This window comes from Pongo abelii, chromosome 20, assembly GCF_028885655.2.
Source record: "Pongo abelii isolate AG06213 chromosome 20, NHGRI_mPonAbe1-v2.0_pri, whole genome shotgun sequence".
Taxonomy (NCBI): domain Eukaryota; kingdom Metazoa; phylum Chordata; class Mammalia; order Primates; family Hominidae; genus Pongo; species Pongo abelii.
In genome coordinates, this window is record NC_072005.2 from 39,663,965 (window position 1) to 39,680,059 (window position 16,095).

At 46.6% G+C, this 16,095-nt stretch overlaps 1 protein-coding gene across 28 annotated transcripts in view; it reads left to right on the forward strand.

Annotated features, from left to right (window-relative positions):
- GARRE1 (granule associated Rac and RHOG effector 1) overlaps positions 1 to 16,095 on the forward strand; it is a 101,126-nt gene that overhangs the window by 57,447 nt on the left and 27,584 nt on the right. For all 28 annotated transcript variants that reach the window (XM_063719206.1, XM_063719211.1, XM_063719197.1 and 25 more), the window contains 3 exon segments: positions 6,815 to 7,024; positions 15,568 to 15,708; positions 15,919 to 16,014. In XM_063719206.1, coding sequence (XP_063575276.1) covers positions 6,815 to 7,024; positions 15,568 to 15,708; positions 15,919 to 16,014 — 447 coding nt within the window.

Here is a 16,095-nt window from a genome sequence, read left to right on the forward strand (position 1 = left end):
GTGATTTCTAGAGGATAGTTGCATACACAAATCTGGAGTTGAGGGTTGAGGTCCAGAACTTGGATGTAAAGCTAGAGAACTGAAGGAGGTCATCAAGGAAGAGCGTAGCTGGAGAATGAGTAAACCCTGGGGCACTCCCACATTTACAGTCAGAAGATGAATAGGAAGCCGCCCAGGAGTCTGAAACTGGAACAGCTGGAGAGCTAGGAAGGAAATGAAGCAAGGGTGATGCTGCTGAGGGGAGGCGAGGCCTCCTCTCCACCCCATTCCAAGATTTGCCATAGTTACACACTTGGAACACTGTGCAGATACAGCCGGCTGGGAGTGTCCCTGTCAGATGGGGATATTGGGATCCCTGTCTCAGTGCGGTAACATGCGAGGCTTCTAGTGCGACAGAGCGGCCTCACCCAAGTGATGTGTCATGATGAGGATAATGTTCATGGAGACTGATTTCCATTTGCCAGTTCCCTGTTTGTCTTTGTAATAGGTTTATCAATAGTATTCTTGATGGAAGTGACGAATTTTAACAAAAAGTACACTCATGTGAACAAAAATAATTTTCTGACCTCTGAGGGGCTCCTGAGGCCATATATCAGGATAACTTAAATATGTGTTTATCTCTGCCCACAATGTAAACTTGTTTATGGAGAAAACTTGCATTTTGTTTTTATTTATTTTTTGAAACGGAGTCTCACTCTTTCTCCCAGTCTGGAGTACAGTGGTGTGATCTTGGCTCACTGCAACCTCTGCCTCCCAGGTTCAAGCGATTCTCCTGCCTCAGCCTCCTGAGTAGCTGGAATCACAGGCGTGCACCACCACGCCCAGCTAATTTTTGTATTTTTCATAGAGACAGGGTTTCACCATGTTGACCAGGCTGGTCTTGAACTCCTGACCTCAAATGATCCACCCGCCTCAGCCTCCCAAAGTGCTGGGATTACAGGCATGAACCACTGTGCCTGGGCAAAACTTGCATTTTGAATGGGAAAAATTACTCGAGTAATTAACGTGGACTTAGTTATCTTGAGTGGCCTTTCATTTTTTCCCTAGATGTTATTTTGTAATTATTATTATTAAGTATGTTAAGATTTATAGCAGTGTAGCTGCTCTAAATATAAATATAGAAATGTAAAACTTCCTGTGTGTATTGATATGGTAACAAATTTTTAATATATTTTGGAAAGCAAACTATAAAACAACACACAATCTACTTTTTGCAAAAAAAAAAAAATCTATAGGTACAAATATGGGCTGTTTAGGAATCGTACAATCAATGGTTATACCTGTTTAGGAATATTTAGAACTATTTGTATGTTTGTATAGCTAATCTTTTCTCCCCTGATTTATTGATGATGAGTATTACTGATATAAAAAGTTTCGTGCACCGCAGTGCTTTGCCCATGAAATATGAGCTCAGAAACTGCCTGTGCTGTTATTTTCACCAGCAGTGAAGCAGTGTGTCTGGGGGCAGAATGTACTCTTGTCTGAATTATTAGCATTTGGTGTTGGTTCCACCACCCTTGGGCCTGAGCTTTCTTTCTCCCTTGTTTGTTCTAAACATAGCATGGCACCTTTTCTATCCTGTAGGTTATTGCTGGCTGCAAGGAGACTTTGTTGTTCTTTAGTTAGTTTTTTACATATTAGTTTCAGTAAGCCTGTTTCTTACATTTTTCTACTGTAGCATAATCTTCATAAGTACTTTCTATAGTCCAGGCATGGTCTGCTGCATTCTCTGTGTCTCTGGGGATGCATTTAGGTCTTTGTGTCACATTCTGGTGTGTAGCTCATTATGTAATGACTCGAATGATCATCAGAACAAAAGAGACCTCATTAAGAACAAGATTGAGGACACTAGGAACCTAATGTAACATTTAAGGTATAAATGAGTATTGAAGAGAAAGAAATGATTGAATGCTTTGGAATTTCTAATACAAGCACCCATCTTGGACCTACTTAACTGGACTTTTAAAGTGATCGGAAATAAATGGATGTATGAGTTTTACTTGTTCCTCATTCTAAAGGGTTATGAAAAAGATGAATTGAGTTCATGAAGTTGAGCAGAACAATGAACTTAGTGAGAAATTATTTGTATTGGATGTGAAAATCACACCATGTTTTGGGAAGTGGGGTGGACTTGGGCACTCCATAGTTCCAACCACATGCAGGTATTATAGGCTGAGTCAGGCCTGACCCTAGAAGAGGAATAACTGCAACTAAACTTTGAAATATTCCAGGAAAGCAGAGTTGACATGTAGGTTGATCTACAACAACTACAGTGGTATATAAAGGGTGGTCTTGGCTGGGCGCAGTGGCTCACGCCTGTAATCCCAGCACTTTGGGAGGCTAAGGTGGGCGGATCATGAGATCAGGAGATCAAGACCATCCTGGCTAACACAGTGAAACCCTGTCTCTACTAAAAATACAAAAAGTAGCCTGGCGTGGTGGTGGGCACCTGTAGTCCCAGCTACTTGGGAGGCTGAGGCAGGAGAATGGCATGAACCCGGGAGGCAGAGCTTGCAGTGAGCCAAGACTGCGCCACTGCACTCCAGCCTGGGCAACAGAGCAAGACTCCATCTCAAAAAAAAGGGTGGTTTTTTGGTGCTCCAAATAGGAAGGCCTTAAATTAAAATCTGTTTTACAATCTGAATAAAATATAAATATCATCAAAAAGAAAAGGTATTCTGGTTATGTACATGAATACAACATCCTTAGCAGCAGATGTTGTGTGTGTGCGAGGGAATAGGAAGGTAAAGATGCACCCTTCTCCTCCACCATCAAGGGTTGCTAGAAAACAGGCTCTCATTCAGTAGACCCCGATAGCTGTCCGTAATCCATAGCTCCTTCTCTGATTAGTATTTATCCACTATTGTGGCTACATTCTGGATCTTGTCATAGGAAGAAAGAGTAGCCTGGTGGTTAGCAACAAAGCTTTCAGAGTCAAACAGACCTGGTGTCAGATCCCTACTTATTACCTGCTTGACATTGAGCAAGTTTCTTTATCTCTGTAAACTTCAGTGTTATCATCTGTAAAATGGGTGAATTGCTCACACCCCACAGGGATGGTTCACCAAACATAAGGTGCTTGGTATTTAAACACTCAATAAATGGTAGCTGTTGATAGAGCTTCACTGGCATTTTAAACTTAAATACCTGCCTTTGGCCACTCTGCTCATCCACTCACCAGCTTCCCACATGTGTTCTGCAATTTGACTGAACCACACAGTCCAGGAAACTTTCTCCATGTGAAGGAGAAAATAGCTTTCCTTAACCCTGGGGTCACACTCTCCCAAATTTATGTCAGGAGGACGCCCAAAGACTGACTCATTCCTGGGTCAAGGAGAGTGGGGTCTGTTTCAGGAGGGGAGCTGAGCTAAGACCTGAGATCCTCGTAGAGGAAAGGTGGGCAGAGGCAGGCTGGAGGTTGAGCTCTGTACTCTCTCAAGAGAAGGTGGTGGTTATGCATCTGTTACTTTGGGTAAATTTTTAGAGCAGATATCTGATGAAACAGCTGTTTCCAAGGTCCAGCGTTAACCACTGGTTTGATTGGCTTTGAAGAAGTTATTTACAACACAGATATTTTGTTACAATCATAATTTGTATGACTGAGTTGGTCTCCAGGCATCCTGGGTAGGAGAGGGAGGTGCACAGTAGCTGAGCTGTTGTCCTCATTCCTTATTTATAGGAAAGAAGCTTAGGTTAAATGACTCATCCAAGGTCAAACACATCCTAAGTGGTGGAGACAACACAGACAATGCCTTTTAAACTGACCTGTGTCTTCCCCCACTCCTTCCTACAGCAGCGTTCTGCCCTCCTTACTGCTGCCCCTCAGCAAGAGGGCTTCCTCCACCTCATTCTCCCCAGGGGTGATGGCCTTGTCAGAGAGCATCCTGTTCTTGATCTGGGGGCCCTCCTTCAGGCCTTCAGCCATTCCTCAGAACTTTGCGCCTTAGTAGGGGAGGGGACAGGGTAGCTCTCTCTTTGCTCTCGGTCATTTCCTCGGGGGGCCTTTTCCTTCCCATCTGCCTGTGTTCCTTTCCCAGCAGCACCCGGCCTTGCGTATCTGTTCATTGCCTGTTGTCTTCCCCATTAGAATGTCACCCTGGCGAGAGCAGGGTCTTGCTCATTCTCTTTCCGGTAGTGTTCCCAGCTCTTTGTGCTTGGTGCATATTAGGCATCCCCATCTTATATATTTACTGAGAGAATGAATGACTAAGTTGTGTCCATCAGAGCTGTGAGAGTGTGAACCCAGAGCTAATGGAGCATGGCGTCTTCCCTTTCTCCTCCTCCTTCAGCTTCCCATAGCTGCCAAGGTGCTGAGGAAGGAGTGGGAGGAAGAGTTTGTGTCCCTGAGGAGCCGGCTCACTCCTCCTCCCTGTGTCTGCAGTGGGTGGGGAGATTGAGGACACCCTCAGCCTACACCAGTTAAGGTGGAGTTCCTGTCACGTGCAAGCTGATGCCAGTTTAGAGTCTGCTGAAGGTAGTGGGGCACACAGGTGAAGGGCATGGACACTTGAGTCAGGTGACTGGTCCACCACATCTAGTTTGTGTCCGCTTGACAAAATTTCATAGCCTTTCTGTGCCTTGATCTTGTTGTCTGTGAAGGGAGGATGACCTCATAGGGTGGTTCCTGGGATTGAATGCACTAGCCCATGTGACTCTCCAGCACTGGTCAGGTACAGGCTGTGTGCTCCACTAAAGCTGTCTGTGTGCTCTACAGGACTAAATAGCTGCTGCTTATTCTACTCCTGGCACCTGTCTAACTGGCCTAGGTGCACTGCCTTCGTGTCCCTCACCCTGCCCAGTCTAGCACAGAGCACTGGGGGAAGGGCTCTGAGGAGGTGTGAGTGGAAGCCCTGGAGTTTGGGGGGCTTCAGCCTGTGATGCCGGTTGTTCCCTCTGGAGGGCAAATGCTTTGGTGTGAGATTTGTGTGTGGTTTTTTGTTTGCTTTAGTTTGGTCCTGGTGATTTCCACGGGGTGAGGAGGGATTTAGAGATAATAAGTGTCTTGCTGGGAACTGGCTTGCCCCTGCTTCTCTAGGAAACAGCTCTGACTCTTGAGAACTGAGAGGGCATGTGGCAAAGGTAGATGCTGAGGCGAGGTGAGGCGAGAGGTCCACCTGTGCAAAGCGCCCAAGGAATCTGTGCATGTGTGTGATGCGAGGCAAGGCGAGAGGTCCACATGCGTGCCGCAAGGTAGAGAGTCCATGTGTGCACCTGAGGGGAGAGGAAGGTTGAGTCTTACTGTGTGCTGCTCAAAGGACAGGACAGTGCATGGGCCCTGTGCTGGATTTTGGTTCCTTGTAAAAAGCAATGGCTATAGTTCCCTGACCTTCACCACTTCCGCGAGGCAGTGGGCTGAGGGCCGGCCGTGAGTAGGCTGTCTCAGGTCCACTCCTGCTCAGTTGAGTGAATTGCAAACTCAATAAAGTAAGTTGTTGTGAATAAGTAATCTGCATAAGCCAAAGAAATATAAAATATCTTCCACAAAAAGATTATTAGGGAGCAGGATAAAAGAGCTGCAAAAGGTTTTTGTTGTTATTATTGTCAAATCTGATGTGGGCAAAACAACTATGAGAGATTAGGAAAAAATGTCAATAATCTGGAAGGTTTGTGGTCAAGTTGCTTTGTAAGTGGCCAGTTTTTGCCCTGTGTTAAAGAGGAAATAAGGCCGGGCATGGTAGCTCACGCCTGTAATCCCAGCCCTTTGGGAGGCCGAGGCAGGTGGATTGCCTGAGGTGAGGAATTCAAGACCAGCCTGGCCAACATGGTGAAACCCCGTCTCCACTAAAAATACAAAAATTAGCCAGGTGTGATGGTGCACTGAGGTCAGAGAATCGCTTAAACCCAGGATGTGGAGGTTGCAGTGAGCCGAGATCACACCACTGCACTCCAGCCTGGGTGACAGAGCGAGACTCTATTTCAAAAAAAAAAGAAAGATAAATAAGAAATGATAGAGAACACATTGTAACTGTGGTTTACGCAAGAAAGTAACAAGGAGAAGCAGCAAAGGAGCTGTCAGAACAGCCTTAGCCCATACCAGAAGGCTGCCAGAGAAATGCACAATCATATCTGAAAATGTTTGTGGCACACACTATATATTTAGTATACATCTTATTGTAATTACATATTCATGTGTATAGTATTTTTTAAGTTAATTTCCTACTTGGACTATTAGCAACCAATCACTGATATGTATCAGGTTAATGGGTTTCTACTGTACTCATGAATGGAGCTGTCCATTATATTTTCTTGACTCCTGGAAGACTGGTCTGTCAGCTTTGTTTCGAAAGACTGGAATGATGACATACAACTATGTTAATAACTATGTTAACACTCCTACTAAAATAACCAGTATATTTGGATTCCATTTTCAATGGAGTGTCTTATGGTCAAACTGGCCTTCTTTCAGATTTTTAGTTGCATGGTTTTTCCTTTACCTTCTGAATACTGTGTGGACGTAATTGTAGTTGTGGATGGCTGTGGTTCAGCAGGAGCTCAAAGACACCAGAAGTGGTGTGAGTCCAGATATAGGGGGTGGAGACAGGATTGGGGGTTACTTGGTGGGAAATGGGAAGAATTATTTCAACCTTGGGCCTTGTTATTTGATGGAAATGTTTTGACTTCTAGGCATCAGTCACCGAGGTCCAAACACAAAAACAAAGGCAGATCCTTCTGAAGCATGGTGGCCTTTTAACTTTGTATGATTTTGGATTTCCAGTTAACTATTGCTTCTATTCAAGTTGGTCATTGAAAATTTACTGCGCGAATCCAACAGCAACCCACGACCTAAACATCCCTGGCTGTCTTGTTTTCACAGGTGTTGGGGCGATGTTTCCTGACTGTGGTGCAAGTCCATTTCCAGTTTTTGACTCATGCATTACAGAAGGTCCAGCCGGTGGCTCACTCTTGCTTTGCTGAGGTCATCGTGCCAGAAAAAAAGAACAGCGGCAGTGGCGGCGGCTTATCTGGCATGGGCCACACACCTGAAGTGGAGGAAGCTGTGCGGTCCTGGCGGGGGGCTGCTGAGGTAACCCTGGCTTTGGGGAGATTGGTGCCTGTGTTCAAATAGGAGAGGCTCCAGAGGGCCTTTGCCTGTTGATTCTCAAAACAGCCATTTCATTTAGAAATGTACATTTTAAACTGTTATCATTGGCTTGTTCATTCATTTAACAGTGAACATCTTTGTGAATGCCCACTTTGTGCCAGGCACTAGGATGACAACCTCTGCTCACAGCCTCCTGGGAGAATAGGCTTACAAAAACAGGGCTAAGGGGCCAGGATGGAGATATGCGGGAGCCAGAGGAAGGGAGGGCCCTGTCTCTGAACGGTAGTGCTGCAGGAAAGCTTCTAAGATGGGGGACCAGTGAGAAGAGGCTGGCACCCAAGTCAGGAAAGACGGGGTGGAGCTGTTTGGGGAGGGTAAGTGGCCAGCCAGGCAGTGAGGCAGGCGAGCAGGAGTGTTTGGCAGACAGATGGGATGGCAGGTTCCAAAGATACAACCACAGCAGAGCGAGAGCTCAGTGGACACAGGGAATTTTGTCTGTTTTTTGCTAGTTAAATCATTCCCTATAGAAGTGCTTGGAATCTTTGAAACTTTTTAAATTCTTTTAAGTTTTTCTTTTTCTTTTCTTTTTTTTTTTTTCGAGACAGGGTCTCACTCTGTTGCCCAGGCTGAAGTGCAGTGCTGCGATCAAGGCTCACTACAGCCTGTACCTCTGGGCTCAAGAGATCCTCCCATCTCAGCCTCTTCCAAGTAGCTGGGACTACATGCCACCATGTCTAGCTTCTTCTTCTTCTTCTTCTTCTTCTTCTTCTTCTTCTTCTTATTATTATTATTACTTTTTTTTTTTTTTTTTTTGGTAGAGATGGGGTCTCACTATGTTGTCCAGGTTGGTCTTGAGCTACTGGGCTCAAGTGATCCACCCACCTCTGCCTCCCAAAGTGCTGGGATTACAGGCATGAGCCACTGTGCCCAGACAAGATTCTTTTTTTTTTTTTTTTTTTTTGAGACGTAGTCTCGCTCTGTCCCCCAGGCTGGAGTGCAGTGGCATGATCTCGGCTCACTGCAAGCCCTGCCTTCCAGGTTCACACCATTCTCCTGCCTCAGCCTCCCGAGTAGCTGGGACTACAGGCGCCTGCCATCAAGCGCGGCTAATTTTTTTTTTGTATTTTTAGTAGAGACAGGGTTTCATCGTGTTAGCCAGGATGGTCTCGATCTCTTGACCTCGTGATCTGCCTGCCTCGGCCTCCCAGAGTGCTGGGATTACAGATGTGGACAAGATTCTTAATTGGTCTAACTCTGCCTAGATCCTCATTTGTCAGTTGCTTTACATGTGATTTGAGCAGTTCTCCAGTATGCTTTATGTGACTTCATGAAGTTTTTTTTTTTGAGACGGGGTCTCACTCTGTCGCCCAGGCTGGAGTGCAGTGGCACGATCTTGGCTCACTGCAGCCTCCACCTGCCGGGTTCAAACAATTCTCTGCCTCAGCCTCCCAAGTAGCTGGGATTACAGGTGCCCGCCACTATGCCCGGCTAATTTTTGTATTTTAGCCCCAGCTAATTTTTGTATTTTTAGTAGAGGCAGGGTTTCATCATCTTGGCCAGGCTGGTCTTGAACTCCTGACCTTGTGATCCACCCGCCTTGGCCTCTGAAAGTGCTGGGATTACAGGCATGAGCCACTGCACTGGGCCAACATGAAGTCTTTTATCCCTTGGAAGACTGGCTGTTTCCCAGCACAGCAGATAGGTTTATAAAATCTAGCCATCATGCAAGAGCTAGACCGAGTGGTTGGCTCCCTAGTGGATAGAGAGCGCAGTGGTGTGGGATGGTATGGCATGGCCATCAGGGATAACGTGGAGGGGACTTGTGCGATTCTCCTCTCATGGTGACAACCTCATGACTCAGTGGTGGGCTGCAGGGAGCCGCTCCGGGGGGGGATTCTAGCCTAGTGCAGGGTTGCTTTCCTAGTCACTCTGATGTGGCATTCTCTATTCCTTTTCCACAGCCAGAAGAATTTAAGCTTAAATAAAAGGCAATCAAAAACAGCTCTGTAAAAGTCTGTTTTAAGGAGACTTTGCCTATAATCAGTGACATTTCTTTTGGGAGACAGAGTTTTGCCCTTGTTGCCCAGGATGGAGTATAATGGCGTGGTCTTGGTTCACTGCAACCTCTGCCTCCCAGGCGTGAGTCACCACCTGGGCCAAAAGATAATTTTTTTAAACTATCCCAGCAGGCAAACACAGAGTAAAAGATAATTTATGGTTAACAATATAGTGATTCATTAGATAATGTCTAGTTCAAATCATTCCATAATGAACTTGGCAAAGTATTTCATTTTTTTTTTTTTTGAGGCGGAGTCTCGCTGTCACCCAGGCTGGAGTGCAGTAGTGCGATCTTGGCTCGCTGCAGGCTCTGCCCCCCGGGTTTCACGCCATTCTCCTGCCTCAGCCTCCCGCGTAGCTGGGACTACAGGCGCCTGCCACCTCGCCTGGCTAATTTTTTGTATTTTTAGCAGAGACAGGGTTTTACCGTGTTAGCCAGGATGGCCTCCATCTCCTGACCTCGTGATCCGCCTGCCTTGGCCTCCCAAAGTGCTGGGATTACAGGCATGAGCCACTGCGCCCGGCCTAGTATTTCATTTTATGTTTTGGAAATTTTCTTTAATAAAATTTTCAAGACATGATTTTTCACATCTTAATATTGTCCAGTCTCTAGTTTTATTATTTCAATTTCATGCCATTTGCTGCATTGTTGTCATTTCTTTTTAATTTTCACTGTTTGCCTGCATGTTTTGGTCTTGTTTCCTGTTTACTTGCATGTTTTGGTCTGTCTTTCATGCTAAAGACTTTCCTAGGGCTTTCTTTCTGTTCATCAGAAAGGCCCCTGGAATGCTAATTGGAGGCTTTGTGTGGGGGTGGGACCTGTTGGCTTTATTGTAGATGGCTAGGCCCTGAGGTCCAGACCTGCGCCTTGTTGCCTTGTCATGTGACTTTACAACCCTCAGTGTCCTCCTGGCTGCTGGGCCCTAGCCTCCTGACTGTTCAGCTCACACACGTGAACCTAACACCTGCCTTGGTCCCTGCTCCATCTTCTAGACAACTCATGCTGAGGACCAGCCCACAGGAGGAGGCCTCCGAGTTCTCTCTTGACCTCTTCACCTTGACCTTTTTTGCCACCATTTTAGTCTGTCCAGGCCTTTCTGTCCTTTCTACATTCCCTTTGCTTTCAGCCAGTGATGCCACCCCCCACTACACTGAGAAAATAGAATCTCCCTGATGGCAGCCCTTCTTCCTCATGTGGCCAAGCCACCACCACCCCTGCCACCCCTCTTCACAACCATCTTTTCTTCCTTCCCCTGCCTCATGACAGCAGAGGAGGTGCCCTCTCCTCCTGTCCAGGCTTACCCCGTGCCTGCCTTGCCCCCATCCTCGAGGACCCAGCTTCTGTGGTGCGACCCAGTGTTTTCTCTCCCTCATCCTCAGCCTGTTCCCACCAGTACACAAAGATGCTTCCCACAGAAAAGTCCACTCTGCCCTGCCCTGTTTCTCTGCTCTTTTCTCAGCCAACTTCTTGGAGTAGTTGTCTACCTTTTTTTCACCTTTTATTCATTCTAAAAAATTACTATTTTATTTTTACTGCACCTTGTGGCTTCTTACTGCTTCTGGCACACCCCATAGGCAGTTTACTCAGAGTAGTCTAAAAAGTAATTATTATTGAAGTATTTCAGGCACACAGAACATTTCACACCCATCAGTGTATCTTCCTTTTAGCTGCCTGCCATATTTGCTCATGCCTGTTAACATATTTTTAACAGAAAAATATCACCAGTGCACTTTTTTTTTTTTGAGACTGGGTCTTGCTCTGTTGCCCAGGCTGGAGTGCGGTGGTGACAGCTTACTGCAGTCTTGACCTCCTCGGCTCAAGCAGTCCTCCTGAGTAGCTCAGACTATAGGCATGCACCACCATGCTTGGCTAATTATTTATTTTATTTTACTTTTTATTTATTTTTTTAAAGACAGGGTCTTGCTATGTTCCCAGGCCGGTCCCAAGCACCTAGGCTCCTGCACCCGGTCCGCAAATGCACTTGAACTTGAATCCCTTTTGTACCTCTCCACTTTCTTTCTTTTTTTTTTTTTTAGAAATGTCGAGATGTATTTTATTTTATTTTTTTATTTTATTATTTTTTTAATTTATTTATTTTTTTATTTATGAAGTATTTATTGATCGTTCTTGGGTGTTTCTCGGAGAGGGGGATATGGCAGAGTCATAGGATAATAGTGGAGAGAAGGTCAGGAGATAAACACATGACAAAGGTCTCTGGTTTTCCTAGGCAGAGGTCCCTGAGGCCTTCTGCAGTGTTTGTGCCCCTGGGTAGTTGAGATTAGGGAGTGGTGATGACTCTTAAAGAGCATGCTGCCTTCAAGCATCTGTTTAACAAAGCACATCTTGCACCGCCCTTAATCCATTTAACCCTGAGTTGACACAGCACATGTTTCAGAGAGCACGGGGCTGGGGGACAGGCCATAGATCAACAGCATCCCAAGGCAGAAGAATTTCTCCTAGTCAGAACAAAATGGAGTCTCCTATGCCCACCTCTTTCTACACAGACACAGCAACAATCTGATCTCTCCTTCCTTTCCCCACACTTCCCCCCCTTCTTTTCAACAAAACCGCCATCGTCCTCATGACCCTCTCCCGATGGTCGCTGTCTCTTCGGAGCTGTTGGGTACACCTCCCAGACAGGGCGGCCGGGCAGAGGCGCTCCTCACTTCCCAGACGGGGCGGCCGGGCAGAGGCGCTCCTCACTTCCTCCCAGACGGGGTGGCAGCCAGGCAGAGGCGCTCCTCACCTCCCAGACTGGGCGGCCAGGCAGAAGCGCTCCTCACCTCTCAGACGGGGTGGCCAGGCAGAGGCGCTCCTCACTTCCCAGATGGGGTGGCGGCTGGGCAGAGGCGCTCCTCACTTCCCAGATGGGGCAGCCAGGCAGAGGCGCTCCTCACTTCCTCCCAGACGGGGTGGCGGCCAGGCAGAGGCACTCCTCACTTCCCAGACGGGGTGGCCGGGCAGAGGCGCTCCTCACTTCCCAGACGGGGCGGCCGGGCAGAGGTGCTCCTCACTTCCTCCCAGACGGGGTGGCGGCCGGGCAGAGGCGCTCCTCACCTCTCAGACGGGGCGGCCGGGCAGAGGCGCTCCTCACTTCCCAGGCGTTGGGCGACTGGGCAGAGGCGCTCCTCACTTCCCAGACGGGGCAGCCGGGCAGAGGCGCTCCTCACATCCCAGACGATGGGCGGCCGGGCAGAGACGTTCCTCACTTCCTATACGGGATGGCGGCCGGGCAGAGGCGCTCCTCACTTCCCAGATGGGGCGGCCAGGCAGAGGGGCTCCTCACATCCCAGACGATGGGCGGCCAGGCAGAGACGCTCCCCACCTCCTAGACGGGGTGGCGGCGGGGCAGAGGCTGCACTCCTAGCACTTTAAGAGGCCAAGGCAGGAGGCTGGTAGGTGGAGGTTGCAGCGAGCCGAGATCACGCCACTGCACTCCAGCCTGAGCACCATTGAGCACTGAGTGAGCGAGACTGCAATCCCAGCACCTCGGTAGGCCGAGGCAGGCAGATCACTCGAGGCCAGGAGCTGGAGACCAGCCCAGTCAACACGGCGAAACCCCGTCTCCACCAAAAATACAAAAACCATTCAGGCGTGGCGGCGCGCGCCTGCAATCCCAGGCACCCGGCAGGCCGAGGCAGGAGAGTCACAGGAGCCTGAGGCAGGGAGGTTGCAGCGAGCCGAGATCACGGCAGTACAGTCCAGCTTCGGCAACAAAGGGAGACCGAAAAAAGAAGGAGACGGAGACCGAAGAAAGGAGGGAGGGGGAGGGGGAGGGGGAGGCTCTCCACTTTCTTATTCATCCCTTTGTCTCTAGAGATAATCTCTGTTGAATTTGAAGCCTGTGATTCTTGTGCATATTTTAATATTTTTTCCATATATGAATGTATCTACATATAAGGTATTATTTTACACAGTCTGAAACTTTATGTACATAATGTCATTCAGCTTGCTGAAATCTGGCTTCCACTCCTATACAAGAACGTGCCTTCTCTTATCAAGGTCATTGGTGCCTTCTTCCATGTTTTCCAATCCAGGGAACCCTTTCAACAACTTTCAGCAGCTCACGGCAGTGTGGAGAATATTCTTCCCTGGAAATACTCTCATCTTGTGACATCCAAGAACCAAGCTTTCTTTCCTCTTGGGTCATCCTTTCTTCATCTAGTTTAGTGGCTTCTCCTTCCTCAACACAACTTCTGAATGTGAGTTTCTGCAGGCTCAGTTCTAGCTGCCCTTCTCCCTAGGGGTTCTCCATCCAGTCTTGGGACTCAAAAAGCCACCTGTGTCCTTGGAGGGGGCTCAAATGTGTGTGACCAGTGAGCAGCCCACTTCCTGTGGGCTTCAGGCCCCTGAGCTCAGCTGCTACCGGGGGTCTCGCAGGTGGCTCAGGCATAGCCTCTCTCCACTCACCTGTTCCTCCCTAGACCCTCTCTATGCTAGTGAGTGGTGCCATCCCACACTGGCTTCACTTGAGAAACCTGAGATTTATCCTTCAGCATTTCCATCATGTCTACACCCAGTCCAATCCTTAAGAAAACCCGGCAGTTCCCACCTCCAAAATCCTATCCCAGATCTGTCCCCTTCTTCCACGTCCTTTATCACTACCCTCGTTCAGGGAATCGTTACTTCTCCCCTCCCTGTCTTGCTTGCCTTCGTTTTAAAATTGGATGATGTCGTTTCTCATTTCCTTAGGGTAGCATGTGGACCCTTCAGCACGACCTGCCTAGACCTGCCTAGTCTGGCTCCTGCCTTGATGGCCAGCCTTATCAGTGGCCACCCTGCCCTCGCTCACTGGGCTCTAGTTCCTTGGATGTGTCTTTCTTTGTTACCTTTGATCCTCGGCCTGTTTCACGGACCCGTCTGTAGGTCTTGACACCCCAACCCCCCCCCCCCCCACAGATGCAGTTCCATTCACGACCTTCTCCTCTAATTCTTACCCTAAGTGCTGCTTTCTGGGTGTCTAGGACACTCCCTGGTATAGTCTTCTGTTTGTTTCCCGCAGTGTTTTTTCTCCATTTATAATTCTGTGTTTTCTTTGTTCACCTTTTTGGCCCTGAGGCTCTCAGCTCCAGGAGGGTAAGGAGCAGCTTTGTGCTCCAGCATGCACCTAACACACCACCTTGTGAGCTAAATATTTGACTGAAAGATTCTTAGAAAGAGTCAAACAATTTTAAACTGTGAGACTCTTAGGCTTCAGGGAATGGTGTTTACATACAGTTTGTGAAACCAAAGCTTTGGAACTTTGTGGCATTATAGCTGCTAGTCATTTTCCTGTAGTCTGCAAGTTTTGTAAATATTACAACTCCTACACTGGCCCAGCAGAACAAAAGTTAACTGCTAAAAAATGTTACTTGGTTCACAGAATTGCAACAAAAATAGAAATCTAAAAACAATTCATCTGGAATCCCATCTAATAAATCAAATATATATTTTTCTGTATTCTCTTCTTGTCCTAATCCATGTATATACTTTCTGCATTTAATCATAAAATGACAGAGATTAGTTTCTCCTTTTCTATCTTGCTTATCTACTCTTCATAAACATATGTAGTGACTGAATAATAAATATTTACTTTTCTGTACAGATTTCAAAAGCTCTGTTTTTCTGTTAACATGCCAATGTATATTTTTCCTGTTCTGTATTCTTGTGGTCTTTTCCTTCACCGAATAGGAATGCCCAATCATCTATGTTCTTCCTTTGTTTTTATTCTGGAAACTCCAAGTACCAATATTCTAGGTAACCTGTCTTTTTAAAGCAAGAAGGTTAAAAATGTCTGAATATATACACACATATATATGTGTATATATGTATATATGTATATATGTGTGTGTATATATGTATATATGTGTGTGTATATATATATATATATATTTAAAAAAAAAATAACAAGTAGGTAAGTCTTTTTTCCAGGGTTCCTAAAATAAAGGGAGATTTCGGCCGGGCACGGTAGCTCAAGCCTGTAATCCCAGCACTTTGGGAGGCCGAGGTGGGTGGATCACCTGAGGTCAGGAATTCGAGACCAGCCTGACCAACATCATGAAACCCCGTCTCTACTAAAAATACAAAACTTAACCAGGCGCAGTGGTGGGTGCCTGTAATCCCAGCTACTCGGGAGGCTGAGGCAGGAGAATTGCTTGAACTCAGGAGGCGGAGGTTGCAGTGAGCTGAGATAGCGCCACTACACTCCAGCCTGGGTGACAGAGTAAGACCTTGTCTCAAAATAAAATAAAATAATAAAATTTAAAAAAAAAGGGAAATTTCCTTTCTCTTCAGGATGGTTAATTAGGCTTTCAAAATTTGGGCTGCTCATTTTGCAATACAAACAATCTAGAACTTCTAGTTTATTTGTTTAGATGGTTTATTGCTGCATTTTTCTTGAGGGGGTTTTTCTGGTTGTTATTGTTGGTCTAATGTTGCTAGAACTGTACCACCCTCTTTTACCTATCAGTTACTATATATGTTACAGGCGACATCTAGGCTAAGAGAAAGAGGCTGTGATGGTTGCCTGGCAGGAATTGAAGTTCAACAACTCTTTTGTTCTCAAAGTGCAGCAATTCCTGAGCACCAGCTAAAAGAACTGAACATAAAAATCGACAGTGCTTTGCAAGTAAGTTTTTCAGAACTGACATACTGATTTCCACGGGATAGAAACAAGGGAGGGAGTTAAAGTTGTGATGTTGAATCAATTAGAAAGGGTTATAGAGTTAGTAATTGGCCTTTTAATAGCTATAGAAATTTAAGATTACTGTTTCCATTGAACTTTGTCATCTTATACTTTGCTTTACGATCTTGATTGTTAAAAATAATTTATTTCCAGGCATATAAGATAGCTCTGGAAAGCTTAGGACACTGTGAATATGCAATGAAAGCCGGCTTCCACCTGAATCCAAAGGCGATTGAAGCAAGTTTGCAGGTACACTTTTCCTTCCTAAAGCTCTGGGGACCTATGGCGCTGCTCCTGCAGTCTAGTGTGAACCAAGTGTTTTGACAGATG